The sequence below is a fragment of the Podarcis filfolensis genome (genome assembly GCF_964270895.1).
Source record: "Podarcis filfolensis genome assembly, chromosome: 4".
Lineage (NCBI taxonomy): Eukaryota > Metazoa > Chordata > Lepidosauria > Squamata > Lacertidae > Podarcis > Podarcis filfolensis.
Window position 1 is genome coordinate 91,850,756 of NC_139607.1, and position 27,222 is coordinate 91,877,977.

At 45.1% G+C, this 27,222-nt stretch overlaps 1 protein-coding gene across 31 annotated transcripts in view; it reads left to right on the forward strand.

Annotated features, from left to right (window-relative positions):
• DLG2 (discs large MAGUK scaffold protein 2) overlaps window positions 1-27,222 on the forward strand; it is an 877,737-nt gene that overhangs the window by 411,018 nt on the left and 439,497 nt on the right. For 20 of the 31 annotated variants that reach the window (XM_083609628.1, XM_083609598.1, XM_083609629.1 and 17 more), the window contains one exon: window positions 26,015-26,176. The exons of 5 other annotated variants lie outside the window; for them this stretch is intronic. In XM_083609628.1, coding sequence (XP_083465754.1) covers window positions 26,015-26,176 — 162 coding nt within the window. The remainder of the gene's footprint in view (window positions 1-26,014; window positions 26,177-27,222) is intronic. 6 more of the 31 variants (XM_083609620.1, XM_083609606.1, XM_083609610.1 and 3 more) reach the window with 1 other exon arrangement.

Genomic DNA, 27,222 nt, shown 5'->3' on the forward strand with positions numbered 1-27,222 from the left:
AACCGCTGACCTTCTGATCAGCAAGTCCTAGGCTCAGTGGTTTACACCACAGCGTTGGTGAGAAACACAAGGTTGAGAATTCACCTTGGCACAGCCAAGCAGGTGAATGGAATGAAATGTTAGGAATGACTATCCTTATCTTTTGAACCATTCAGAAATCCCTTCCCCCTCCTTCTAAGAGCCAGCTTTCATAAACAATGTGTAATCCTTTGGCTCCTGGTGTGCAGCTGGAATTGCGCCTCTGATTTGTGTGCCTTTTATGTGACTGGCTAACTGGAGGAAGCCCTCCATTTCAATGAAATGGCGAGAGAGATGGAGAAATGCCTCTGTTTCTGTTTTGAACACAATTACAGTGGTACCTCGGGTTAAGTACTTAATTCGTTCCAGAGGTCCGTACTTAATCTGAAACTGTTCTTAACCTGAAGCACCACTTTAGCTAATAGGGCCTCCTGCTGCTGCTGCGTCGCCAGAGCACGATTTCTGTTCTCATCCTGAAGCAAAGTTCTTAACCTGAAGCAATATTTCTGGGTTAGCGGAGGCTGTAACCTGAAGCGTATGTAACCTGAAGCGTATGTAACCCGAGGTACCACTGTACTTGGGAGATTGTTTTCATCCATATATTCTCTTCTGCGGGGCTTTTGGAAATTTCCAAGAGGAGATCTCTCAATGTGAATTGGTTGCAACATAACCCTTCGGTTCACACAAGCAGGTGAGAAAGGGTGCGTTCCCCCAATTCTTTGTCACTTTCTTAGTTGTAGTTGGCTCCCTTGCTTTTTTTAATAGTCATTTTTTAATAGACTTGGGAATGGAGAAGTTGCAACCCTCTGAATCACGACTCAGGAACCTTTGACCATCTAGATTATCCTGAACTACAACTCCCACCAGTCCTGGTGAGCATGGCCCAATGGCCAGGGATGATAGGAACTGTAGTTCAGAAACATCAGGAGGGCCAAAGCTTCCACACAACTGCTCTTGATGTTTTCGGATCTCAACACCCATCAGCCCAAGCTAGCATGGACAATGCTAGGGAACTAGTCTAGGGCCCTACTGAATTCGAACCTGCTCCATGATTTGCTGGAGAGTTCCCTTTCCTAGAGGAGAAGGTTAGGAATCTGAACCACTTAGTGGCAGAGTTAGCTAGAATAGGACATCATCACTGTCTGTAAGCTTTCCAGAGGCATCTAGCAGGCTGCTGTCAGAGCTGGGACTGCTGCACTTTGGTCTGGTAAGGTATAGGAATTCTTTTTATCTTAGCATACTTAGCATTCTTAGTATGTACTGAGTAGCCTTGGATAAGTGTGATGGTCATGGTTTTCATTTTGCCTTAAAAAAAAAAATTAATCTGTTCAGTTTACATATTCCTGCATTTAGACAAGATGACCCTTCATGTCCCTTCTAACTCTATGATTCCATGATTCTATACTTACTTACTTACTTACTTACTTACTTACTTACTTTATTTATTTATTTCATGGATATACCACTTAGAGATCAAGGTAGTACATATAGTTCTCCTGCATGGGACGCAGGTGGCGCTGTGGTCTAAACCACTGAGCCTCTTGGGTTTGCCGATTGGAAGTTCAACGGTTCGAATCCCCGTGACGGGGTGAGCTCCCATTGCTCTGTCCCAGCTCCTGCCAGCCTAGCAGTTCAAAAGCATGCCAGTGCAAGTAGATAAATAGGTACCACTGTGGCAGGAAGGTAAATGGCATTTCCATGCACTCTGGTTTCCATCACAGTGTCACGTTGCACCAGAAGCGGTTTAGTCCTGCTGGCCACATGACCTGGAAAGCTGTCCGTGGACGAACACCGGCTCCCTCGGCCTGAAGCGAGATGAGCACCACAACCCCATAGTCGCCTTTGACTGGACTTAACCATCCTTTGCCTTTTTTCACCTTATAGTTCTCCTAATTTTATCCTCCCAACAATCCTATGAAGTAAGTTGGATAGGGGGTTAGTGACTGGTCCACCAATCTCAATATTGCCCATACTGATTCGCAGCAGCTTTCCAAGTTGTCAGGCAGGGATTAAGCCTGAGACCTTTTGCATGAAAAGGAAGTGCTCTACTATTGAGGCAAGGATCATCCCTGTCCCTCTTTACTCAGCTCCATAGATGGATGAAAGGTAGCATACAGATGTTATGAAATCAGTCTATTTCTGTACCTTGCCTCTTTGTTAGTAAACTGGGGGTAATCACAGCGACCCAGTGGGGTAGGTTGCTGAGGCACAGACCAATGATGGCAAAGCACTATGGACTCACATATTCCAGGCCACAATGTATTATTAGTCGCCTTCGTAGGACATGACAACCTGTCATGCTTTCTTACTGCCAGCATTTGGTACACTTAAGCTAAACCGGCACTGTACTTCCTTTGCAGAGAGTTCATAATTACCATTGTGCATCACATGAGAGAATTAATTGAAGGTGACTTTCAGCGAAGTCTTGAGCCCCAAATCCATTCAGCTAAGTTGATGCGGTCTGCCTCCCCAAAGGGCCAGGACAAGAGCTTCCTTTCAGATCATCAACAATAATCATACTGGGTTCTGGTGTAAGCCTCAATATGTAATTTTCCGATACGTAATCATTCACTCAGAGAGGCTTTGCTGGGAAGCTAAGAAACACCTTATTCTCCTGAGGTTGCTTAAACAACAACAATAAAATTACATACCCCAGCGGCTTGTTAAAGCTCCATTCTTGTCCATTTTGGTATGTTATTCTTCCAGCACATAATAAAGAGATTGCTCCGTTGGTTTATAAATTGTCAGGCCAGCCAAAATCAGATAAAGAGGAAGTGGTGTTGCCTTTTCACTATGTATGATGTTACTGGTGAAACCTTTACTTTCCAAGACTGCTCAAGTCTTTCAAGGAAGACAGGGCCCTTCTCAGCAGTAGATGTGCCGAGAGTAGTTAGGAGATCCCTATTCCTCTCACAGAGCTAGTAGTAGTAGTAGTAGCATTTCCAGCAGGACCAGTCAGCATCTTAAGACAACATCTTAAAAAGCAGAGACATCACCTTGTCAACAAAGGCCCGTATAGTCAAAGCTATGATTTTCCCAATAGTGATGTATGGAATTGAGAGCTGGACCATAAAGAAGGCTGATCGCCAAAGAATTGATGCATTTGAATATGGTGCTGGATGAGACTCTTGAGAGTCCCACGGACTGCAAGAAGAACAAACCGATCCATTCTTAAGGAAATCAGTCCTGGGTGCTCACTGGAAGGACAGATCCTGAAGCTGAGGCTCCAATACTTTGGCCACTTCATGAGAAGAGAAGTTCCTTTTACAAGTTCCTTTACAGGGCTTGTTAGGAAACAAAGTCCAAACATAGAAAAGAAAGGCAGCAGTGCCCATCAACTTTGGAGAGCCCTGGGCAGCGGCAGAGATAGGTTGGGTGCTGTGGTGTCACCACTGAGAGGGGTGACAAAATGCTGGGTGGCACTCACCATGGGGCCTGTAGCACATCCGAGTCACAGATCTCTCCTGGGAGTGACGCGGTGGCTTGGGTGCCCGCATGCTCCGCTATGCCTGCTGCCTCCCCCCCCCCCCAAGCTGTAGGGTGGCTGAATGGGAGAAGGCAGGCAGACTCCTTGGAGGCCCCACGGAGCGTCCTGCCCCAGTTCGCACCCTCCCACAGGCGGCTGGCCGCACCTCCTGCGAGTGGCTGGCCCTGGGCCCCCTCAAATATTTTATTGGTGGGGCCCAGATCCCTTTGGTGTCATTAAATGAGTTCCTGCTAGCAAAGTCATTATGTTTTATTCCTTGGCTGTTCAATATTAAAACTCCCCCTTGCCTGAGCAGGCAGAGAATGTTGGTTACAACTCGAAATCTTTCGCACAGTATAAGATGAAGAAATCATCTCTTAAAAGCCAAGCCATGAATGCAAACTTCCAAGTATGGCTGGGTGTCTGTGTTCTGAATGAAAAGTAGGATACATGATTGACATTAACGAACTCCAATTTAAGAAAAATGTTTTGACGTTAGGCCTTCCCAGGCACTATTTTATTGAACAAATGACAAAAAAATAATATAAAATGCAGCTCCATTCCCTCACCATCACCCACCACAAAAGCAAAGTGGCAAAACAACGTGATTTGTTGTTTCTTCTAACAGCAACTAATGCATTAAACATACAGGAGTACCTGAAAGAACTTTGTAGCCTGCAGCCAAGAAATCAAGTTACAAGTCTACTTTCAGTTCAAGTTCAGAACAGAACAAACAGTTGCATGAAAGCCCGAAGTGCCTGACTTGGCGTGTCTGGCCCCACCAATCTCAATTGTTATAAAAAAATAAAATAAGATGAGCACTTTCTCCTTATAAAAGTGGATAATAATTCCTGCAACTGCATCATCACATTACGTGTTCTGTGGTTGACTTCTCGCACTAAACGCCAGCAAACGTTCAGATAGCCGAAGCTCCAGTGGCTACAATTCCTGCCTGCAGAAGTGAGTTTTGATCATGCAAGCTACCAAGGTTGCCACTTTGGCCTCATCTGCTCTGAACATTTAAAGCAGCCTCGTAACATTTGCAACAGTCATGGCTTACCCCCAAAGAATCATGGGAGCTGCAGTTTGTTAAGGGTATCGATAGCTGTTAGGAGGCCTCAGTTTCCTCCCACAGCTCCAATTTCCAGAGTTCCCTTGGCAGAGGTATTGACTGTTTCCTAGGAGGAGGGATTGATCAGGGCCGGCCCACACATCAGCCTCGGTGAGGCAGTCGCCTCAGGCAGCAGGCTAGGGAGAGCTGGGAGGGGAGGCAGACCCGGGCCTCCAAGAAGCCCATTGGCTGCCACTGCTGCCTAGAAAGAACAGAGCCATTGCCACCTGCTCATCTCTGGGTTCCTTTTTTCTCCCTCACTGACTTCAGTCTACCATGGCTCCTCCTACCCACCTCCAGTCACTTCAGACAGCAGCAGAGGATGAGGGACAACATTTTCTGTTTTGCCTCAAGCAACGAAATGTATTGGACTGGCCCTGCTGGAAATGCTGCTGCTGCTACTACTACTACTCTGTGAGAGGAATTTGTTATTGTTGTTTAGTCGTTTAGTCGTGTCTGACTCTTCATGACCCCATGGACCAGAGCACGCCAGGCACTCCTGTCTTCCACTGCCTCCCACAGTTTGGTCAAACTCATGCTGGTAGCTTCAAGAACAGTGTTCAACCATCTCGTCCTCTGTCGTCCCCTTCTCCTTGTGCCCTCCATCTTTCCCAACATCAGGGTCTTTTCCAGGGAGTCTTCTCTTCTCATGAGGTGGCCAAAGTATTGGAGCCTCAGCTTCAGGATCTGTACTTCCAGTGAGCACCCAGGGCTGATTTCCTTCAGAATGGAGAGGTTTGATCTTCTTGCAGTCCATGGGACTCTCAAGAGTCTCCTCCAGCACCATAATTCAAAAGCATCAATTCTTTGGCGATCAGCCTTCTTTATGGTCCAGCTCTCACTTCCATACATTGTAAAAGGGTTGGTGGATGGCAAAAGAGCTGGGATTGGGCAAAAACCCCTGACTTTCTTTCTTATAGCCCTTGCAGAGAAAGAGAAAGGGTGCAGACTGCTTGCTCCATGAGTCAGGTTCACAGAGCTATGCTTGGATGAGAAAGGAATGGCTCCTGGTCGCTTATCATTATACACACACACACACACACACACACACACACTAAAGGTAAAAGTAAAGGACCCTTGACAGTTAAGTCCAGTCGCGAACAACTCTGGGGTTGTGGCGCTCATCTCGCTTTACTGGCCTAGGGAGCCGATGTTTGTCCGCAGGCAGTTTTTCCCATGTGGCCAGCATGACTAAGCCGCTTCTGGTGAACCAGAGCAGCGCACAGAAATGCCGTTTACCTTCCCGCCGGAGCGGTACCTATTTATCTACTTGCACTTTGACGTGCTTTCAAACTGCTAGGTTGGCAGGAGCTGGGACTGAACAATGGGAGCTCACCCTGTTGTGGGGATTCGAACCGCTGACCTTCCGATCGGCAAGCCCTAGGCTCAGTGGTTTACACCACAGCGCCACCCGTGTCCCATATACATACTAGGAGCGCCTAATTCAGAGCAAAGCTCCCCACCTTTACCCCAAGGTCCCAGGGTGGGGATACAACAATTATAAAAGCAATTTAGAACAACTTACTTTCACAGAAATAAGGTGGGTACTAAAAATATGCCCAAGCAAGCAAATGCATAATTTTGCAGCCAGCCCTTGTTGATTTTGGGTGGGAGGCGCGGAGACAAACAGATGCCTGGAAACTCTGGGTTCAAGTCCCTTTTTAGCTTTAAGAATTCAGAGTATCCCTGGAGCGGACACTGTTTCTGAAATTAGTCAACATCACAGAGCTGTTTAGGGGATAAAAAGTGGGGTGAGGGGGTTATAAACAATTTCACCAGCACTAGCTACCTCTGTTGCTAGGATCAGGGACAGGGATGATCTCCCCCTCCCCAATATTTTATTCAAGTTGGCCCCCCTGTACCGAGTGGCAGATTCTGCAGTCTATTGTGCAGCAAAATTGCCAGCAACCTCCTCTTGTGCAACATTGAGGAGCCCTATCACCGTGCAAATAAATGGTAAAAGGTTAAGAAATGGGTCCCCATAAGTGTGTTTAGGTTAAAAGTGGAATCTGGGTCTGAAAAGGTTGAAGATACCTGACCTACCTGATTAGCTGGAAGCTTTGCGATGAACTCTTTTGATAGTTACAGCATAGCTGCATAGCCAATAAAGACAATAGAGTGCCAAGAGTTTTGTTTTGTTTTTGTATCTTCCTGACAGGAAGAAGCCTGGCAGGAGGTGGGTGGGTTCCTATCCTCCAAGGATGCATGGCTGGTTTTATCAGAAACTGACGCAGCTCTAAAGAGGAAGTGCTCAAATTCTATATTTGTTAACTTGATATCTGAAGAACATCATTATTAAGTCTCCAGCACAGTCCACAGTCTTCTCACAACAGAATTGACCTTGCAAAGGGCTAAAAAAAGCAAGCAGGAAGCAATATGAGTGATACTGATGCATGCATACAGAAGAATGGAGAGCAAGAGGGAATATATTGGGAGGGGGGAATTGTTTGTTTACAGACTTATACATTCAGAGATATCTTAAGTTGTCTTGACCAAATTTGGAGTGGTGGTTCCTGAGGTCATGCAGAAGGCATTTATCTGTTTTTGAAACAAAATGGCGGGCCACACCTTAAAAAAATTAGATGCCTCTTAAGATAGCATAACCAAATTGGTCGCAATGGTTCCTGAGATCAAGCAGCAGGTTTATGACCATGTTCAGATACCATTGGATGCCATTTGGAATCAAGGTGACAGATTGAACCTTTCAAAACTGTCCTGATTGTGAGTAAAGGTTGCTGCTGGTTTCTTAGCATTCAGCCGCTTTATAAAATTAAATACCGTATTTTTTGCTCTATAAGATGCACCAGACCACAAGACGCATCTAGTTTTTGGAGGAGGAAAACAAGAAAAAAAAATTCTGAATCTCAGAAGCCAGAACAGCAAGAGGGATCGCTGCGCAGTGAAAGCAGCAATCGTTCTTGCTGTTCTGCCTTCTGGGATAGCTGCGCAGCCTGCATTCGCTTCATAAGACGCACACACATTTCCCCTTACTTTTTAGGAAGGAAAAGGTGAGTATTATAGAGCGAAAAATACGGTAACTCATCAATGTAGTGGACATCCTAACCAATGAGATATTGCTGCAGGGATCTCCAGCACAACCAAAAAATGTTATGAGGAATGAGGTGGTGCTTTGCAAAGGTGATAGATTGAAAATAACGAGGTTTGGATTGGGGGTGCTGGACAAGTATGCTACCATTGGTAACTCATGCTCAGTGTTGGGTTCTTGCACTGATAAGGAACCAGGGGTCCTTGCCTGTAGTATATCCTTTGTTTCCCTCCTCATTTCATGAGGCCTCGTGCCTCTCTTTCAGTCTGACCGCCAAAAGACTTATGCAATGGAGTGAACGAACACTTTTTGTTGCAGAACTGGGAAATATCATTGCTTCGTAGCACAGCTTCCAATGCGAGTCATAATTAGGTCACCCACGAGAAACTAGCACACTGTTCCCTCTTGTCGCCTTTCCCTTCTTTCTGGCCTTCCTAATTTTAGATCAAATGATCTTCACGTAATCTTGGCGCCTTCGGAATTTCATGACTGAGCGCATCGGCGGGTCAGGTGTGGGAGGTTAACGGCCTTTTCTGTGCCAATGTAGGGTCCTTTATGTATTGCCGCGAGGAGACAAGGTCACCGCCATGTTTCACAGAGAGGCTGTTTAATTGTCTGGTGCTACCACGAGGAAAGAAGTGATGTGTTCTCCCTACTCTTAATTGTCCTCCACAGCTTCTGCACTTCTTTAAATCACAAAAAAATGCAGTAGGTTACAAAAAGCAGTGATGTGGGTCTTGTCTCTCTGCCAGTTAACAGGGTGCCTTTGGAAGCTCACGAAGGGCAAGTGTGAAGTTTCTGCCAACTTGTGAAAATTTGGAAGCCCCTTGTATTCCTACCAGGGCATCATGAATCCCTGGCCTACCTGGCAGCAAGCCAGTATGACAAATCCAAAGTTCAAAGGTCAATTCGCACAAAGTCCAAAGATCTGGAAACACAGTCTGGGGTCAGTACAAGTAAGCCAAGCCAGAAATCCAGCAGTCAGGATACAGTCCAGAGTCAGACCCAAAGAACAGCCCCATGGAGGTCCAGGAACATCCAAGCCAAGGTCCATCAACATGGGCAGTTGAGCAGACACAGCGCCTCATCTCTGCTGCCCTTTTGCATGCTGATTGCAGAATCTGTGCTTGATGAGGCAGATGACCCTCACCTGTCCTCAGCCTACTCCAGCTGAGAAATCACACCCCTCCTCCCAGAGCCAGCGAGCTCCACCAGGCCAGCTAGGGAGCTGGGTTGTGGGCCCTTGCCTTCCTCAGCTTCTCAGAGCACCACCCTGGCTGCTCCCTTCCCCTCAGGGCTCACCGTATTTGTGGAGACAGGGGCCGTTCTGGCTCTAGTGATGGGTTCTGCTGCTCTGCTTCCCATGCATTGACCCGCATCCCTTTGTCATCCTCCGTCAACGGTGAGTTCTTTTTTCTTCATCCCGTTTGCCCCGTGTGTCCCAGTGCCGGCTACAACCCTCGCCAGAATCCTCGTCCTCCTTTCCTGCTCCCCGTCACCTTGCCAGTTCACAACACATGGGTGGGCAAGATAGCTACCCTAAATTTGCCAGCCCACCTCCATGTAATTTACTAGGGTGTTGTTGTTGTATTACACTAGCCGGAGGCTCCAGACCCCCTGTTCGCTCTGACAACCCCCTCCCTTTACACTTCACCCCATGTCCTCAACTTATCCCTCACAGCTCACTCTGAGCCCCTCTCCTCACAGTTTACCCCAGGCATAGGCAACCTCGGCCCTCCAGATGTTTTGGGACTACAGTTCCCATCATCCCTGACCACTGGTCCTGTTAGCTAGGGATCATGGGAGTTTTAGTCCCAAAACATCTGGAGGGTTGAGGTTGCCTTTGCCTGGCTTGCCCCAACCCCTTTAAAGAGGAGGGGAGGCACTTCACAGAACATCTTGCTAAACTGCTGTCTGAAGCACCTCATTAATACCACTAGATGGGGAGTTCCAAAGTACAAGTGCTGCCGGACTAAAGGAATGGTGCTTTACAATAGCAGAACACACATTGCATGGCACTTGCAGAAGTGCCAGTTCTGCAGGTCAAAGTGGTCACATCAATGTGTATCGGGTAAGGCGGATCTATACAACCATATTCTGAATCTCCCCAGCCAACCTTCCTAACCCTGCACATTGAAACCTAAAGTCAACCACATGAAGAAAAACAACAACCTCAGAAATGATTTTGGAGTTCACCACAGGGCACAAATCACAGCTGGAGAGCAACACTGGGAGAGGTCTCTGGCCTCATGTCTTTCTTGTGGTTGTCCCAGGGAGAACTACTTCACCACTTGTAAAATAGGATCATGGACCATTAATCTTATCCAGTAAAATTTGCCTATCAACTTTTTCAACAAATAACTCTATGGAAGAGGGAGGCCAAGAGATGAGATCGGGCAAATTTCACAAATGGAGTAGATTTGCACCAACCAATGCTTCATCCAGATTATTGATCCAGGTCAGCTTTGTCCTACAAATCATTGTGGCTTCGCTTTTCCAAGAATTCCAGTGGCACATTGCTGATGGTCTTGGCATGACAGCAGCCAGCCCCATTCTAATTATCTTAGCGGCATAATGTGTGCTGATTACCTATGTGTGGCAATTATATAAAATTGTTAACGTTCCTCCATTGAGTCTCTGAATCCATGCAAAGAATTCATGCAGATTAGAGCCCTCTCTGAAGTGGAAGTGGGAGCGGAACCTAGTCAGTTCCAAGCTTTTTTTAAAAAAAGATGTTTTAAAGAACTATGAATTCATCTCTCTGTTGTTTCACTTTAAGGCTAGAATTCATATGCAAATGTGGTCTGTTAAGCTCCTGCCTGATACCTGAATGCTTCTCCACGCCTGTCTTTGCAGGATAAATGGTGCATAGTTCCTCAGAAATTTCCAGGTTGTATGCTGCTGCTCCCACCTGCTTCCTCCCAAGAGCTAATAAACTACCGTATTTTTCACTCTATAAGACACACTTTTCCCCTCCTAGAAAGTAAGGGGAAATGTGTGTGCGTCTTATGGAGCGAATCCAGACAGGAGGCACTGCTCAGCGCTCCCTTTAAAGAGCCACGTGGAGCATGGGGGCTTTTCCCCAAGGAGGGAAAAGGGCTGCCCTTCTCCCTCCTAGGGGAAAAGCCCCCAAGAGCAGCACACATGCTCCGTGCACTCTTTAAAGGGAGCATGGCTCTTGGGGGAGCCTTCATCCTGCTGCCTGGGAGAGGCTGCGCGCGGCTATCCCATAAGCCAGAACAGCAATAGGCTATCCCAGAAGCCAGATCCCTCTTGCTTCTTCTGGCTTCTGGGATTCAGAATATTTTTTTTCTTGTTTTCCTCCTCCAAAAACTAGGTGCGTCTTATGGTCTAGTATGTCTTATAGAGCGAAAAATACGGTAAACTAGGGGCAGGAAACCTGCAGCCATCCATATGTGGTTAGACTCCACCTCCCATCAGCTCCAGTCATGGCTGATGACAACACATGATGGGAACTGTGGTCCAGCAAATATTGAGCGAGCTACAGGTTCCCTGCCCCTGTGCTGGGCCACTAATCCCAAACTGATCTACCCAGGAGCTTTTCTAAAATTCTGCAAAGATAATCAAGGCTGGCCTTCCCATTGGGTGGAGTAGCACCCAGAAACTGTAGGTGCTGGGGAGCCAGGAGCAGCAGCAAGGTGCGAGTTAGAGGGCAGAGCTGGGTGTGCTGTGCTGACCTCTGCACCCTAAGCTAACCTGATGCCCTCAGGTGCGGGTGATGTCCTCTTACTGATGTTGCAGTGAAAGTCTTGGAAAAGGGTGGGGAAGCACCATCTTTTCCGTCACCAAAGGTTGGAAAATGTCCTGGACTCAGCCTTAAAGATAAGTCTGGTTTGCTGTGTCTAGAACACACACAGAGGGAGACGTTCTTTATTACGGCGCAGTTTGGAAAGCAAAATATAGCAGGAATACAGGGAACATATTCCAAGGCAGTCGCTACGTTTCGTCCAGAGCATGTTGATTTCTAATTCTTATTACCCCCAAGAGAAATTTTGCCACGACCAAGGTAATATCGTAGAACAGATCTGCTAAACAGCCAACCTTCCATGCAGGAATGTTGTTCCTGCTCTTACAGCAAGGGCAGGTTTGCCCTCCTTCCCTCTCCCCTCTTCTTCAAAGTTGACTCGGGAGTTTGCTCCCAGGTTTGTGACAGCCACTGCTGGAAGGGTTTGAGCTTGTCTTTATAAGCCTGCTGCTAGCCCAACCCCCTGTGATGCAGTAATCTCAATGAAAATATCTAACTCTTTTTAAAAACCTCCAAGGAAGGAGAGTCCACCACCTTCTGAGGGAGTCTGTTTCACTGTTAAACAGCTCTTACCATCAGAAAGTTCTTCAGTGTTTAGGAGGAACCTCATTTATTGCAACTTCAGTCCATTGGTTCGAGTCCAATCCTCCACAGCAGGAGAAAACAAGCTTGTTCCATCGTTGGGATATTTGAAGGTGGCTATCATATTTCCTCTCAACCTCATCTTTTCCAGCCAAAACATACCCAACTCCCTCAACCCTTCCTCATAAGGCTTGGCTTCCAGACCCTCAACCATCTTGGTTGCCCTCCTCTGCACACGTTCCACACTGAAATCAAGATACAGTGGTACCTCGGGTTACAGACGCTTCAGGTTACAGACACTTCAGGTTACAGACTCTGCTAACCCAGAAACAGTACCTTGAGTTAAGAACTTTGCTTCAGGATGAGAACAGAAATGGCACGGCAGCGGCGCGGTGACAGGGGGGAGGCCCCATTAGCTAAAGTGGTACTTCAGGTTAAGAACAGTTTAAGGTTAAGAACGGACCTCCAGAACGAATTAAGTTCTTAACCCGAGGTACCACTGTATACTATATCCACATTCCCCTGATACACCAAGCTTATATAATTTCCTCTGCAGGAAATCCCATTCCCAGGGGTCTGGAAGGATGCTTCCCAGCCAGCTAAGATCCTCACCAGACTTTATGAATTTGGTTAATTTGGTTTGCAGTTCCTCCAAGTTGTTATATTAACAAATATAACCTTTATCCTAATGCTTTGTCCTCATGAATCTTCCTTTGTGAGTGTGGGGGCAAAGGGGCTTTTCATCATATCTTTATGAAATATATAATATAACTTAGCTCTTTGCTGCTAACAGAATAACAGTAACGATAATAACATTTGATATTTATATATGTCCTACGCCTTTTCCTGGAGTGATTTATTATTAAGTTTCACGTTCTGCTGTTGAGAACGGCACTATTTTTGCCAAATGAAAATTGCCTCTCTGTGTGTGCCTTTATGATTTTTAGCTTTCTAAAGTTGACACCAGCCCACCCATGTCCTCTTTGGGCCAATTTAATGGTTTGCATGGAACTGGCACAATTATGATTACATCTTTTGCTCTTGGTAGTGCAGTAGGTCTCAAGTGACTGTAGTGTTTTAAAATTGTCAGCTTCAATTTCTCCAGAGGTGACAGCCCCTTCTTCAAAACAGTCTCTATTTCCATGGGTTAGATACATGGCATAGATACACACACTAGGGACGTGGGTGGCGCTGTGGGTTAAACCACAGAGCCTAGGGCTTGCCGATCAGAATGTCGGTGGTTCGAATCCCCACAACGGGGTGAGCTCCCGTTGCTCGGTCCCTGCTCCTGCCAACCTAGCAGTTCGAAAGCATGTCAAAATGCAAGTAGATAAATAGGTACCGCTCCGGCGGGAAGGTAAACGGCGTTTCTGTGCGCTGCTCTTGTTCGCCAGAAGTGGCTTAGTCATGCTGGCCACATGACCCGGAAGCTGTACACTGGCTCCCTCAGCCAATAAAGTGAGATGAGCACCGTAACCCCAGAGTCGGCCACGACTGGACCTAATGGTCAGGGGTCCCTTTATCTTTATCTTTATAGATACACACAAGCCCTATAGGCAGGCGTGGGCGGAAACCTCTGGCCTTCTTGATGCTGTTGGACTCAAACTCCCATCAGCCCCAGAGAGCATGGCCAATGATCAAGGATGATGGGAGTTGTAGTCCAGTAACATTTGGTTGGTCAAAGGTTTTCCTGCCCCTGCCATGAAGTATAGCTTGAACACTTTGTTCCCCAGGACACTTCTTTTGTTGAATTCTTTGCGGCAAAGGAATCTTCCAAGCAGCCGCTCATTGTTATATAGGGAAGGGTGAAATTAGAGATGTGCAGCAACCCCTCATTTCACTCTGTAGCCATAGCATTTTAATCTAGCGCGATCTGTTTCAAATCCATTCTGTGTTGTTTTAATTTGATTCATTATCTAGGTACAAATGCTCAACCCAAAGCTCTTTTTCACACCCTCCATTACAATTAAACATAGCTATAACTTTGCATTTTGCATGAAATCTGCAGGCAAAGGCACCCTGCCAGAGTGGATTAAACCTTCCACACATCCCGTAAATCCTTCCAGTGTGTGTATGTATGTACAGCGAACCTTTAAAGCTCCTCCCCCTTAATTAACTCCTTAATTTTCTACCAGTATTGGATGCAAATTGCAGGCATGGCTTCCCGTTCTGAGGGGATGAAGTCTTAACACATTTCAGAAAGATAGACTGGTTCTCTCACCAGGGTGGAAAAACAACAACAACAAAAGCATTCCCTTGCTAATTTTTTTGTGAGAGATCAGTTTGAAAATCTGTGCTATTTAAGGAGGTGCCCCAGACAAGAAACCTGTCACAGTTCAGACAAATAGGTCCAGAGGCTTTCATTCTTGATGATTGTACCTTGGTTGTAAACTGGAAAAGTCACCGGTTTTTCTTACTGCTATCCCACCCCCTGGTGAAGGGAAAAAGAGAGAAGTTTTTTTTATTTGTTTGCTGGGGGGGAGAGAGATTTGGAAAGAATACTAGGCAACATGCCTTGGATAATCAAAACTATTAAAAAAAAACCGATAGGAAAGGAAAAGGCAAGCTGCAACAGTTTTTTTCTTTGTTATGTAGAAGACACAACTTTCGCATATTGCTTACGTGATTAAAAATTGAGAAGTGATATGTTAGATGTTGTGTGGATTTTGTATTAAAGAAATTGTATTGCACTGTTAAAAAGAAAAATTGGGCTGTTGTAAAAAGGCGGCTTCTAAGGTTTATTGAAAAAGTTGCCAATACCTTGGTTGTTACACTATATTCTCTTGCTCTTAGAAATATGTATCAATATTCTCCTGTTATGTACTGTCTAGCATTTAAATGGAAGATGCAATGAAAATACACCTTTCTAGTATTAAGGGTATTTAGCATTAAGACATGGGCTGGATCTAGACACGTCAAAGAAGTGATTCAGTTAAACGCGTTGTAAACCCATACAGGGAAATCCGGTAGGGAAAGATGGGACTCGACAGCGCCACCTGTTGTCACAGTGTTATATTGCATATACAACGCATATACAGTCATACCTCGGGTTGAATATGCTTCATGTTGAGCGTGTTCGAGTTGCGCTCCGCAGCAACCCAGAAGTAACGAAGCGCATTACTTCTGGGTTTCGCCACTCGCGCATGTGCAGACACTCAAAATGACATCACGCACATGCGCAGAAGCAGCGAAAAGCGACGCATGTGTGCACAGACGTGCTGCCGCTAGTTATGTTTGCTTCTGGAAGCGAACGGGGCTCCAGAACGGATCCCGATCGCATCCCGAGGTACCACTGTAAAGTGCTTTTTCTTTACCAATCTAGCTGAGTCCCTAGAGTCGTAGAAAACATAACCTGAATTTGGTGTAACATTTAAACCTTTAAATGAAAGTTTCATTTTAGGGGTGTGGGGAGGCATGAATTAGCAAAAACCACCTCCCCCCGTGTTCATTAGCAGAAGTCATCCTTATTATGGTTGTGCTAGTGTGTTACACTTCCCTCAATGGTTTCGCTGCTATGATTTATATCACTGTTATTCTTAAATGGCAAACTTCCCATTTGAAAAGCAGCACACAGGATCAGATTAATATTTTTTTTGGGGGGGGGGGAAGCTAAATGGCAAGCAGGATCACTGAAATAACAGCCCTACCCCACTTTGCTTTGTTCAAAGCTCTTAGCATTTTGTGTATTCAGGAAAAGTTGCTATAATTGCACCCTTTTTTCCTTTTTGAAAGCCTTTGATAAATAGAGAAAAAGCACATCTCTGGAACTTGTAATAACTTTTCCAGCAGAGAAAGAGATTGGATCTGTAGTAAGCAAATTAGGTATCTTTGCAGATAATGGCCCAAATTCATCAGACCGGCAATAGATAAATTACTTTCCCCCCTAATTTATAATGCAATAATGCAGACAGAACAAGTATTTACAACTTGCCCATTTTCAATAAACATGGAAATTCAACAATTATCACAAGATAGGTAATTATCTCAGGGTTTTAGCCAATGTTGAACTCCTGAAACAACTAGTAGGGGAAAATAAGTCTCTAAAATTTTCATTTTTTTTTGGCTTGGGACCAAATTCTCCTCAAAGAAACAGACTCCGTGGCAAAGGTAGAAGGTTGTACATGGGCAAAATATGAGAGGAATTTCTAGGGAAGTAAATGATTTTTTTATTTGACCAGCAAAACAAAAATAAAAATCAGGGAGTCCAGATTATGGCTAAACTGAATTTGCTTGTAGTTTGGTATGCAGTGTTGCCAGTGCTGTTGTGGGGGTGGAGAGAAGCTTACTTCTGAATAACTTCAGAACAAAATGGCAAGCATTTTGGGATTGGGCATTCCCCTAAGGTAAAGGTAAAGGGACCCCTAACCATTAGGTCCAGTCGTGACCGACTCTGGGGTTGCGGCGCTCATCTCGCTTTATTGGCCAAGGGAGCCGGCGTTTGTCCACAGACAACATCCGGGTCATGTGGCCAGCATGACTAAGCTGTTTCTGGCGAACCAGAGCAGTGCACAGAAACGCCGTTTACCTTCCCCCTGGAGCGGCACCTATTTATCTACTTGCACTATGGCATGCTTTTGAACTGCTAGGTTGGCAGGAGCAGGGACCAAGCAATGGGAGCTCACCCCATCACGGGGATTCAAACTGCCGACCTTCTGATCAGCAAGTCCTAGGCTCTGTGGTTTAATCCACAGCGCCACCCGCGTCCCTGGGCGTTCCCCTACATCTGCATAAATATACATTGATAGGCAGATAATGCACTCATTCAGGACTTTTAAATTTGTGTTTTGGATGTGACTTGTGTTGGGGAAGAGAGATATATCTCTTATCTCCAATGCTGTATCACAAATTGCTTTTGAAAGAACTCTCAAATTTGAAAAGCACTTAAGGAAGGTTAGGGAAAGATGGATGCTGAAATGCCCCCTGGAGCACAGGGAACTGATTGTTTCACTGTTGTTTTCTTAACCGTGGTAAATGGTTAATTAATACACATGCTTTTCCTGGTTGTGTCTTCTTTTGAGTAATCCGAGAGCAATTTGAATTGCTCTTGTGAATTGCCTGAAATGTGGGATCAATATTTGTTATGAGAATAATAAGGTCTAAGAGATAAAATAAATGTTCATAAATGTACCAGGCAAACACATACATAAGTATATACAGTGGTACCTTGCATTACAGACACTTCAGGTTACAGACGCTTCAGGTTACAGAAGCTTCAGGTTACATACTCCGCTAACCCAGAAACAGTACCTCGGGTTAAGAACTTTGCTTCAGGATGAGAACAGAAATCGTGCGGCAGCGGGAGGCCCTATTAGCTAAAGTGGTGCTTCAGGTTAAGAACAGTTTCGGGTTAAGAACAGACCTCCAGAATGAATTAAGTTCTTAACCCGAGGTACCACTGTAAACCACGTGTCTGAAATAGTACAGGAGAACAATCCTGAAGCCATTTTGACTCTCCCAAATTGATCTCAAATATTTCTCTACAAGGAGGAAGGAAATGGAAAACCTCCCCATTGTCTCTTTGCTCACAAATCCTGTCTTAAGGGCGTATCTGTGTATGAATAGGGTGAGCCTGTGACCTGGATTCAAGAACTGAGTATTTACCATCACAAAAGAATGGCCAGACTGCCCAGGTAATGCAATCAGTGACCATTATGAGGTCCCCTGGCAAACAGAATTTCTGCTGTAGACTGCCTCCTCTGCTGTTGACCGCCTCCTTCTGTGATGTATGTATGATGTTTCAGGGGGGTGGTCTTGGGCTACAGGGTGGGCAATTTCAAAAGTCTATATAAGAGCTTGCACCCCAATGTTCTGGGTTCCTCCTCCCTCTTGCATTGGGGTGGAGGGTTTGAGCACCCTGTTGCAACAGTTTAATAAAGATCAGGCTTACTAGCGGCTTTCCTTCTCAGTATTCTCTGGTTGGCCTCTGTTTTCTCCTACCGATATAGAACCTACTTAAGGACTCTATACAGGCTCTTAATGTGAACTGCCCTGATTTTAATGTGAACCGCCCTAAGACCTTCGGGTATAGGGCAGTATAGAAATAAAATTAATAATAATAATAATAATAATAATAATAATAATAATACCCCATAAGGGAAAAGGAGCATTATATTATTATTATTATTATTATTATTATTATTATTATTATTATCATAACATTATTATTATTATTATTATTATTATTATTATTATTATTATTATTATTATTTTAAGTTAGATGGGACGAAAATACTTGGGACATATCCTGCTCCTGTAGGGCTTTGGTAGGGGGCAAAAGTTGAGGTGCCGGTTCTGGAAGGCCCACAGAACTGATCCAACATTGATGATGCTAACTTTCAGGGAAATCCATTAGAATCACAGTGGTGCAATCACACTAGATGCTTCTAATGCGTTGTTAGAATTCTTTCGGCTGCCTCCAAATATGATTGACTGCTCACATAAAGTGCTTTTATTGAAGAAGCCGCAGGCTTTAAAATACAAACACCCACACCTACAAGCACATACCCATTGAGCTAGTGGAAATAATAATAAAAAGTCAACCCAAGGTTTATTGCACACAGGACTTGTACTGATTCTACCTTCCTAGCTCACCAGGCTTTTATTTATAGAATCGAATCAGGCCAACCGTAGGCACCCTTCAAGACGATGGTTGTTCTGCCATCTTGTGTTTCGAAGCTTCAACTGCACTGAGGTACAGTGAAAGTGGAAAGCAGGCAGGAGGACATTGCAATCTTCGTGCAGCCTTAAAGACACCCTGGGACATTAAATAGAAGAAGAACTTTGCAGATCAGATCAGAGATCCATTCAGACAAGCATCTTGCTGCTAATAGCTGTCAGCCACATGCCTCCCGTGATCAGAAAAGGATGGCAACCACCCTCTGCCCTGATTCTGGCATTATGCTTGTGAATGTAGTGCTCCATTGAAACTACAGTCATACCTTGGTTCTCGAACGTCTTGATACTCGTACGTTTTGGCTCCCGAGCGCCGCAAACCCGGAAGTGAGTGTTCTGGCTTGCGAACGTTCTTTGGAACCCGAACAGCCAACATGGCTTCTGCGGCTTCCGATTGGCTGCAGGAGCTTCCTGCAGCCAATCGGAAGCTGTGCCTTGGTTTTCGAACGTTTTCGGAAGTCGAACGGACTTCTGGAATGGATTCCATTCGACAACCAAGGTATGGCTGTAATAGTGATTTATCATCTGTTTTGTGCTGTTCTAAGATGAGAATCCTGTGTTCACTTACTCTTCAGCTCCTGGTTTTCAGCCAGGAGCTCCGAAATCAGCCATAACATTACAATGAAATTATGAAGCACTTGGGACCTTCCACCTCACAGTCTGTCTCTTTAACTTTCAGTTAACGAGAGCCAGTGTGGTGTAGTGGTTAAGAGCGGTGGACTCGTAATCTGGTGAACCTGGTTCGCTTCCCCGCTCCTCCACATGCAGCTGCTGGGTGACCTTGGGCTAGTCGCACAACTTTGAAGTCTATCAGCCCCACTCACCTCACAGAGTGTTAGTTGTGGGGGAGGAAGGGAAAGGAGATTGTTAGCCGCTTTGAGACTCCTTCAGGTAGTGATAAAGCGGGATATCAAATCCAAACTCCTCCTCCTCCTCCTCCTCCTCTTCTTCTCCTTCTCTTCTTCTTCTTCTTCTTCTTCTTCTTCTTCTTCTTCTTCTTCTTCTTCTTCTTCTTCTTCTTATGTACCCCAAAAGCGTTCCTCATATGGCTCATCAAACTGCTGAAAAAACAACAACGACCCTGTTGAATGCAGTTTAATTATTGCAGAACCTCTGCCTGGCATGCAGAAAAGCCCCGGTTTCCATCCATGGCATCTTCAGAAAGGGCTGAGAGAGAATCTCACCCGAAATTCCCAGGAGCTTCTGAGCTAGATGGGCTAATGGGTCTGGTTTGGAATAAGGCAGCTCCCTATCTTCCCACTGAAAGCTGATTCAAGAAATTTGTGTTAATATCTTTCGTTTAAAAATCCTGAATTTGCTGGGGGAACTTCACTGTCTGCCTTTCCTGCTTTGTTGACATTGTTTTAAAGAAAACCACAACAGCTCTCAGCCTGCAACTGTACTTCCGAAAGGATCTGAGACAATGCTGCATCCTGCAGCACTGATCCTTCCATTTAGTGACCTTAAGCAAACACTAAGATTTATAGATTCAGGTAGGGAGCCGTGTTGGTCTGACACAGTCAAAATAAATTACCCAGAACAAACTTAGTTGGTCTCTAAGGTGCTACTGGACAATTTTTTATTTCGTATTTTGACTGAGATTTCTCTGTGTGTGTTCTTGTTGTTTTAAAAAAGATGGGCACATTTTTATTTTAACAGCTCACAGTGGCACAATCCATACTCCTCCATTAGAGGTAATTGCAGGGGATTTGAAATCAACTGTTGTGGGTTGGCGACAGCATACAGTGCCTTCTTGGTAGTAGGCACTGATTTGCAATCCAGGTAGGTAGCCGTGTTGGTTTGACACAGTCAATATATATATAAAAATAAACAAATCATAGAATCATAGAATCATAGAGTTGGAAGAGACCACAAGGGTCATCGAGTCCAACCCCCTGCCAAGCAGGAAACACCATCAGAGCACTCCTGACATATGGTTGCCAAGCCTCTGCTTAAAGACCTCCAAAGAAGGAGACTCCACCACACTCCTTGGCAGCAAATTCCACTGTCGAACAGCTCTTACTGTCAGGAACTTCTTCCTAATGTTTAGGTGGAATCTTCTTTCTTGTAGTTTGGAACCATTGCTCCGTGTCCACTTCTCTGGAGCAGCAGAAAACAACCTTTCTCCCTCCTCTATGTGACATCCTTTTATATATTTGAACATGGCTATCATATCACCCCTTAATCTCCTCTTCTCCAGGCTAAACATGCCCAGCTCCCTTAGCCGTTCCTCATAAGGCATCGTTTCCAGGCCTTTGACCATTTTGGTTGCCCTCCTCTGGACACGTTCCAGTTTGTCAATGTCCTTCTTGAACTGTGGTGCCCAGAACTGGACACAGAGCAGAATACAGTGGCACTATTACTTCCCTTGATCTAGATGCTATACTCCTATTGATGCAGCCCAGAATTGCATTGGCTTTTTTAGCTGCCGCGTCACACTGTTGGCTCATGTCAAGTTTGTGGTCAACCAAGACTCCTAGATCCTTTTCACATGTACTGCTCTCAAGCCAGGTGTCACCCATCTTGTATTTGTGCCTCTCATTTTTTTTGCCCAAGTGCAATACTTTACATTTCTCCCTGTTAAAATTCATCTTGTTTGTTTTGGCCCAGTTCTCTAATCTGTCAAGGTCGTTTTGAAGTGTGATCCTGTCCTCTGGGGTGTTAGCCACCCCTCCCAGTTTGGTGTCATCTGCAAATTTGATCAGGATGCCCTTGAGTCCATCATCCAAGTCGTTGATAAAGATGTTGAATAAGACCGGGCCCAAGACAGAACCCTGTGGCACCCCACTAGTCACTCTTCTCCAGGATGAAGAGGAACCATTGATGAGCACCCTTTGGGTTCGGTCAGTCAGCCAGTTACAAATCCACTGAGTGGTAGCATAGTCAAGACCGCATTTTACCAGCTTCTTTACAAGAATATCATGGGGCACCTTGTCAAATGCCTTGCTGAAATCAAGTTAGGCTACATCCACTGCGTTCCCTTCATCTACCAGGCTTGTAATTCTGTCAAAAAACGAGATCAGGTTAGTCTGACATGACTTATTTTTCAGAAATCCATGCTGACTATTGGTGATCACAGCATTCCTTTCTAGGTGCTCACAAACTGTTTGCTTAATGATCTGCTCCAGAATCTTCCCTGGTATTGATGTCAGACTGACTGGGCGGTAATTATTTGGGTCCTCTCTTTTCCCCTTTTTGAAAATAGGGACAACATTTGCCCTCCTCCAGTCTGCCGGGACTTCGCCTGTTCTCCAGGAATTCTCAAAGATGACTGCCAGTGGTTCTGAGATCACATCTGCCAGTTCTTTTAATACTCTTAGATGCAGTTCATCTGGCCCTGGAGACTTGAATACATCTAAACTAGCCAAGTATTCTTGTACTATCTCCTTAGTTATTCTGGGCTGTGTTTCCTCTGCTGAATCATTTGCTCCAAATTCTTCAGGTTGGGCATTGTTTTCTTTATCGGAGAAGACTGAGGCAAAGAAGGCATTGAGGAGTTCAGCCCTTTCTGTGTCCCCTGTTTGCATTTCACCATCTTCTCCTCTGAGTGACCCCACGGTTTCTTTGTTCTTCCTTTTGCTACGAACATACCCATAAAAGCCTTTTTTGTTGCTTTTAACCTCTCTAGCAAGCCTGAGTTCATTCTGTGCTTTAGCTTTTCTGACTTTGTGTCTACACGTGCTGGCTATTTGTTTGAATTCCTCTTTGGTGGTTTCCCCCCTTTTCCATTTTTTGTACACATCCTTTTTTAATCTTAACTCAGTTAAAAGTTCTTTAGATAGCCACCCTGGCTTCTTTAGGCACCTTCCATGTTTCCGTCTCATTGGTATTGCCTGAAGTTGTGCTTTTACTATCTCCCTCTTAACAAACTCCCAGCCATCATGAACTCCCTTTCCTTTTAGTATTACTGTCCATGGGATCTCACCCAGCACTTCCCTAAGTTTTATGAAGTCGGCTTTCTTAAAGTCAAGAAATTGAGTCCTAGTATGCTTGGCTGCTCCTTTCCGCTGTATAGTAAATTTCAGAAGAGCATGATCACTCGCGCCTAATGGTCCTTCCACTTCTACCCCACTAACCAGGTCATCAACATTGGTTAGGACCAGATCTAAAATGGCTGTTCCTCTTGTTGCTTCTCCCACTTTCTGGACAATGAAGTTGTCTGCAAGGCCAGTGAGGAATCTGTTTGACCTTATGCTCTTGGCTGAGTTTGACATCCAACAAATATCTGGGTAATTGAAGTCCCCCATTACTACTATCTCACTTCCTTTTGCATGCTTGGCCATCTGGTTCAGGAAGGCATCGTCTATGTCCTCTGTTTGGCTTGGGGATCTATAGTAAACTCCCACAATGAGGTCACTGTTATTCTTCTCTCCCTTAATTTTGACCCAAATGCTCTCACTTTGGATTTGAGGTTCTAAATCTTGGATCTCTTCACAGGTATACACATCCCTGACATATAACGCCACTCCTCCTCCTTTCTTGTCTGGTCTGTTTCTCTGAAATAGATTGTATCCCTCCATTATTACATTCCAATCGTGGGACTTATCCCACCAGGTTTCAGTGATGCCTATTATGTCATATTTAGTTTGCTGTACCAAGAGCTCAAGCTTATCTTGTTTATTTCCCATGCTTTGCGCATTAGTGTACAGACATTGAAGTCCATTAATCATTCCCCCATGTCTCTTATTTAAGGATTTTTTCCTCCCACCACTAGGTCTGCGTGCTGTTTGCTCCATTTGGTCTATGACATTTGGATGATCATCTTCATCAATTGATAGACTCCTACCTTCAGGAGCACTGTCTCCCTCCCCCACATTAGTCAGTTTAAAGCCCTCCTGATGAGGTTTCTGAGATTTTTTGCAAAAACATTCCTCCCAACCATTGTGAGGTGCAGCCCATCGCTTGCCAGAAGTCCATCTTCAAGAAACTGCATTCCGTGATCTAAGAATCCAAACCGTTCCTGTTTACACCATTTGCGAAGCCAGCTGTTCACTTCCACTATTTTTCCCTCTCTCCCTGGGCCACATCGTTCAACTGGGAGGACAGATGAGATGACAATTTGTGCATTTAATTGCTTCAATTTCCTGCCTAGAGCCTCGTAGTCTCTTTTGATCTTCTGGAGGCTATTGCTTGCAGTGTCATTGGTTCCCACATGAACCAAGAGGAAGGGGTATTTGTCAGTGGGTTTTATGATTCCTTGCAGTCGTTCAGTTACATCTTGGATCTTAGCCCCGGGGAGACAGCACACTTCCCGAGACATCTTGTCAGGCCCACAGATCACTGCTTCTGTTCCCCTCAGTAGGGAATCCCCTATCACCACTACACGCCTCCTATAGGTTTGGTCGGGGTTCTTCCGTGAGCTGTCCGTTCCAAGGTCGCCTGCACATTCCCTGAGGACTGACTTTGCTGCTCGTCTTCATATACCTGATCGACTGTAATGAGGGAGAGATCCTCAAATGGAGTCTGTTCTTCGTCTTCCATGCTAGGGGAGAGGATCTCAAAGCGATTGTGTATTTCTAAACAATCAGAGCGAACCCTGGGCCTCCTACTTCTTTGAGTCACGTTTCTCCATATATCTGGCTCCTGTGTTGGTGAACTAGCCTCCTTCTCAGGGGAGTCTCCTGTCTCCTCCTTGGTGGAGACGGTGTGCTCTGCTGCTTCCAAGAAGAGCTCCAGCTCTCTAATTCTTTGGAGCGTAGCTACACGTTCCTCCAGTTGCTGGACTTTGTCTTGTAAGAGGGCAATCAACATGCAATTGCTGCAGGTAAAGCTGCCTGCAACCTTTGGCAAGATGCCAAACATTGCGCAGGAACCGCAGGCGACTGCAGCTGTTCCCTCACCCTCCATCTTGAGAACGTGTCATTGGGGGTGGCTACAGCGGTCCTCCATCATAAAAAGTGTGAAGACAGGACAAATAACTCCCCCCCCCAAAAAAAACCTAGGTCTCCCCCAACAAACGTTTGAGACTAGCTCCCCTAAATCTAAAAGATGGATTAAACTGCGTGCGCCACTAGGCGCGCGCCGCTGGCCTGAGACTAGCTCCTCCCACAGCTAATCACCTGCCTCAACAGAAACCCTGCCCCCTCTGACCTTTGCACAGTAGCACCAGTACGGTCCAGTAGCACCTTAGAGACCAACTAAGTTTATTCTTGGTATAAGCTTTCGTGTGCATGCACACTTCTTCAGATACCAATCGTTCATCATCCACCTGCTCTTTTGTGAAGATGTGAAGCAGTGTGTGTGTGTGTGTGTGTGTGTGTGTGTGTGTGGAGGGGCAAGGGCTTTTGCCCAACTGCAGTTAATTGGGGAAGAAAGGGCAGGCAGTTCCTAAGGCAGACCTTGCATCACTTGTGAATCGCCAAGTTGGATATATCTCAGCAGCCGTGTGTCATGGCCTGCCAGGAGCTTGACATTTTCCCTGGTTTTTCAGTCTGAATCAGAGACACAAAGCAGAAGGTGGTGGAGCCCCAAGTGGTGAGACTGTGTTTCACGTGGCCGTAGTGCAGCGATAAGAGACCTAAGTTCAAGAGTTGGGAGATAGGCCTCTGGGGGTCTGCAAGATCAGAAAAGAACTAGGCTTGGTGGAAACCTGTATGGAAGCGTGTGCTTAGCATTTCCAAACCCCATATCTCTCCCTTTCACTTATTGGGAGAACCTCCCGATACACTTTATTATGCTCAGCAAATGTCCTTCATTTCTTTACATCTGATATGACTTAAGGCAGATCATATAGCGGGCCTTGTTAAACCTTTTAAGAGCTGGTGGAACAGTGTTGTACCAACATGGAGCCCAGAAGGTGTTTTTGATCCGAACCACATTTGTCTTCTCCTTAAGAAGGTCACAATTCCCAATGTAAAATTCACAGTAGGGTTGAGAGAGAAATTCAGTTCAATTCACGTTTAAAGGTGAACTTACCTAATCTGCACTTTCTGAAAATGTGTGGTCAAAAAAGCAGCCATCCTTCAAAATCCGTACACTTCTGAATTTTGCAATACGGTTCTCTAGCCGCAACACTGCATATACTAGGGTGAGGTGTGATTTTTTAAAAAAAAAAAAATACATTGGTGAAAATAACATGCAAAAAACGCATTGTGTCAGGGGGAAATTGCTTTGTAAAAATGTGTACTTTAGGCCAAGTCCATGCAAAAATGTGTGTATAAGGAGAAATTAGTGGATTTGTTCTTTTTTAAGAAAATAAAAACAAATAGCATACCAATGTGGAAAAGTGGAGAACTGAACTGAACTTAAGAAGGCAAAAATGAGAAACTGTCAGAAGCCAAAGCTGGCAGATTCACCCATCCCTATTTCACCGTTCCTTAATATTCTCCCTCCCCCCCCCCTTTTGCCTCCCAGAAGTATCGCTACCAAGATGAGGATGCTCCACACGACCATACTTTACCCCGCTTAACTCACGAAGTGAGAGGGCCAGAACTAGTTCACGTTTCTGAAAAGAATTTATCGCAGATAGAAAATGTCCACGGATACGTCCTGCAATCGCACATCTCGCCTCTGAAGGTCAGTAACGCTTCTCCATGGCAACTTCTGAGCTTTCCCAATAAAAATAAACAAAATAAAAGACACAGAGAGTGAGAGAAGTAACTGGATTTTTAAAAGCTCCAGGTGCCTCTTTGTCTTAAGCTGTTGGTTGACGCGCCTTTGTGCAAATCGTACCCTTTGGCAACCGTTTAATTCTCGGCACGTCCGCCGTTGTTGAAAAGGTTAGCGCTGATGTGCAACAGATCTTGGTGCAACAGGCTTGTATTGGAGCTGCGACGGAGCTGGGGGAGCTTTCCTGAAGAAGGGAATAATTCCATGTATCAACTTCTAAAGAGTGGATAAGCATAACTGGAAGGCAATTCTTTTTTTTCCTGTTTTCACAGTGCTGGCTCAATCCTTGCTTGTCCTTGTTGCAAGATAAATGAAGTATTTATATTGATGGATAATAATCGACCAAGTCCTTTGTTTGGGGGGTAGACACAGACTAGAAGTTGCTCCTAAATTTCTAGGAATCGTGTGAAAGAGAGAATTGTGTTTGCCACCATCAGGTCATTGTTTACTGAACTGGTTGCTGTTGCCGTGGGTGAAAAGAGGTTTGAAAAAGAGGGATCATAGCATCATAGGATTGTAGAGTTGGAAGAGACCCCAATAGACATCTGGTCTAACCCCTGCAATACACGAATCACATACTCCTTCCTACCCATGGCTATTCACTAAAACAAAATGAAATATATTAAAATTCAAAGGCTTATGACATGAAAAGTGTTACAAGCTTCAGATAGTAGAGTTGCTTCTTCAGACAGCAAGAGAATTGCTTTCAGTTCTATCATTAAAGGTAAAAGGTAAAGGTAAAGGATCCCTGGATGGTTAAGTCCAGTCAAAGGCTGCTATGGGGTTGTGGCGCTCATCTTGCTTTCAGGCCGTGGGTGCCGGCATTTGTCCACAGACAGCTTTCTGGGTCATGTGGCCAGCAGGACTAAACTGCTTCTGGTGCAACGGAACACCGTGACAGAAACCAGAGTGCACAGAAACACCATTTACCTTCCCACCATAGTGGTACCTAT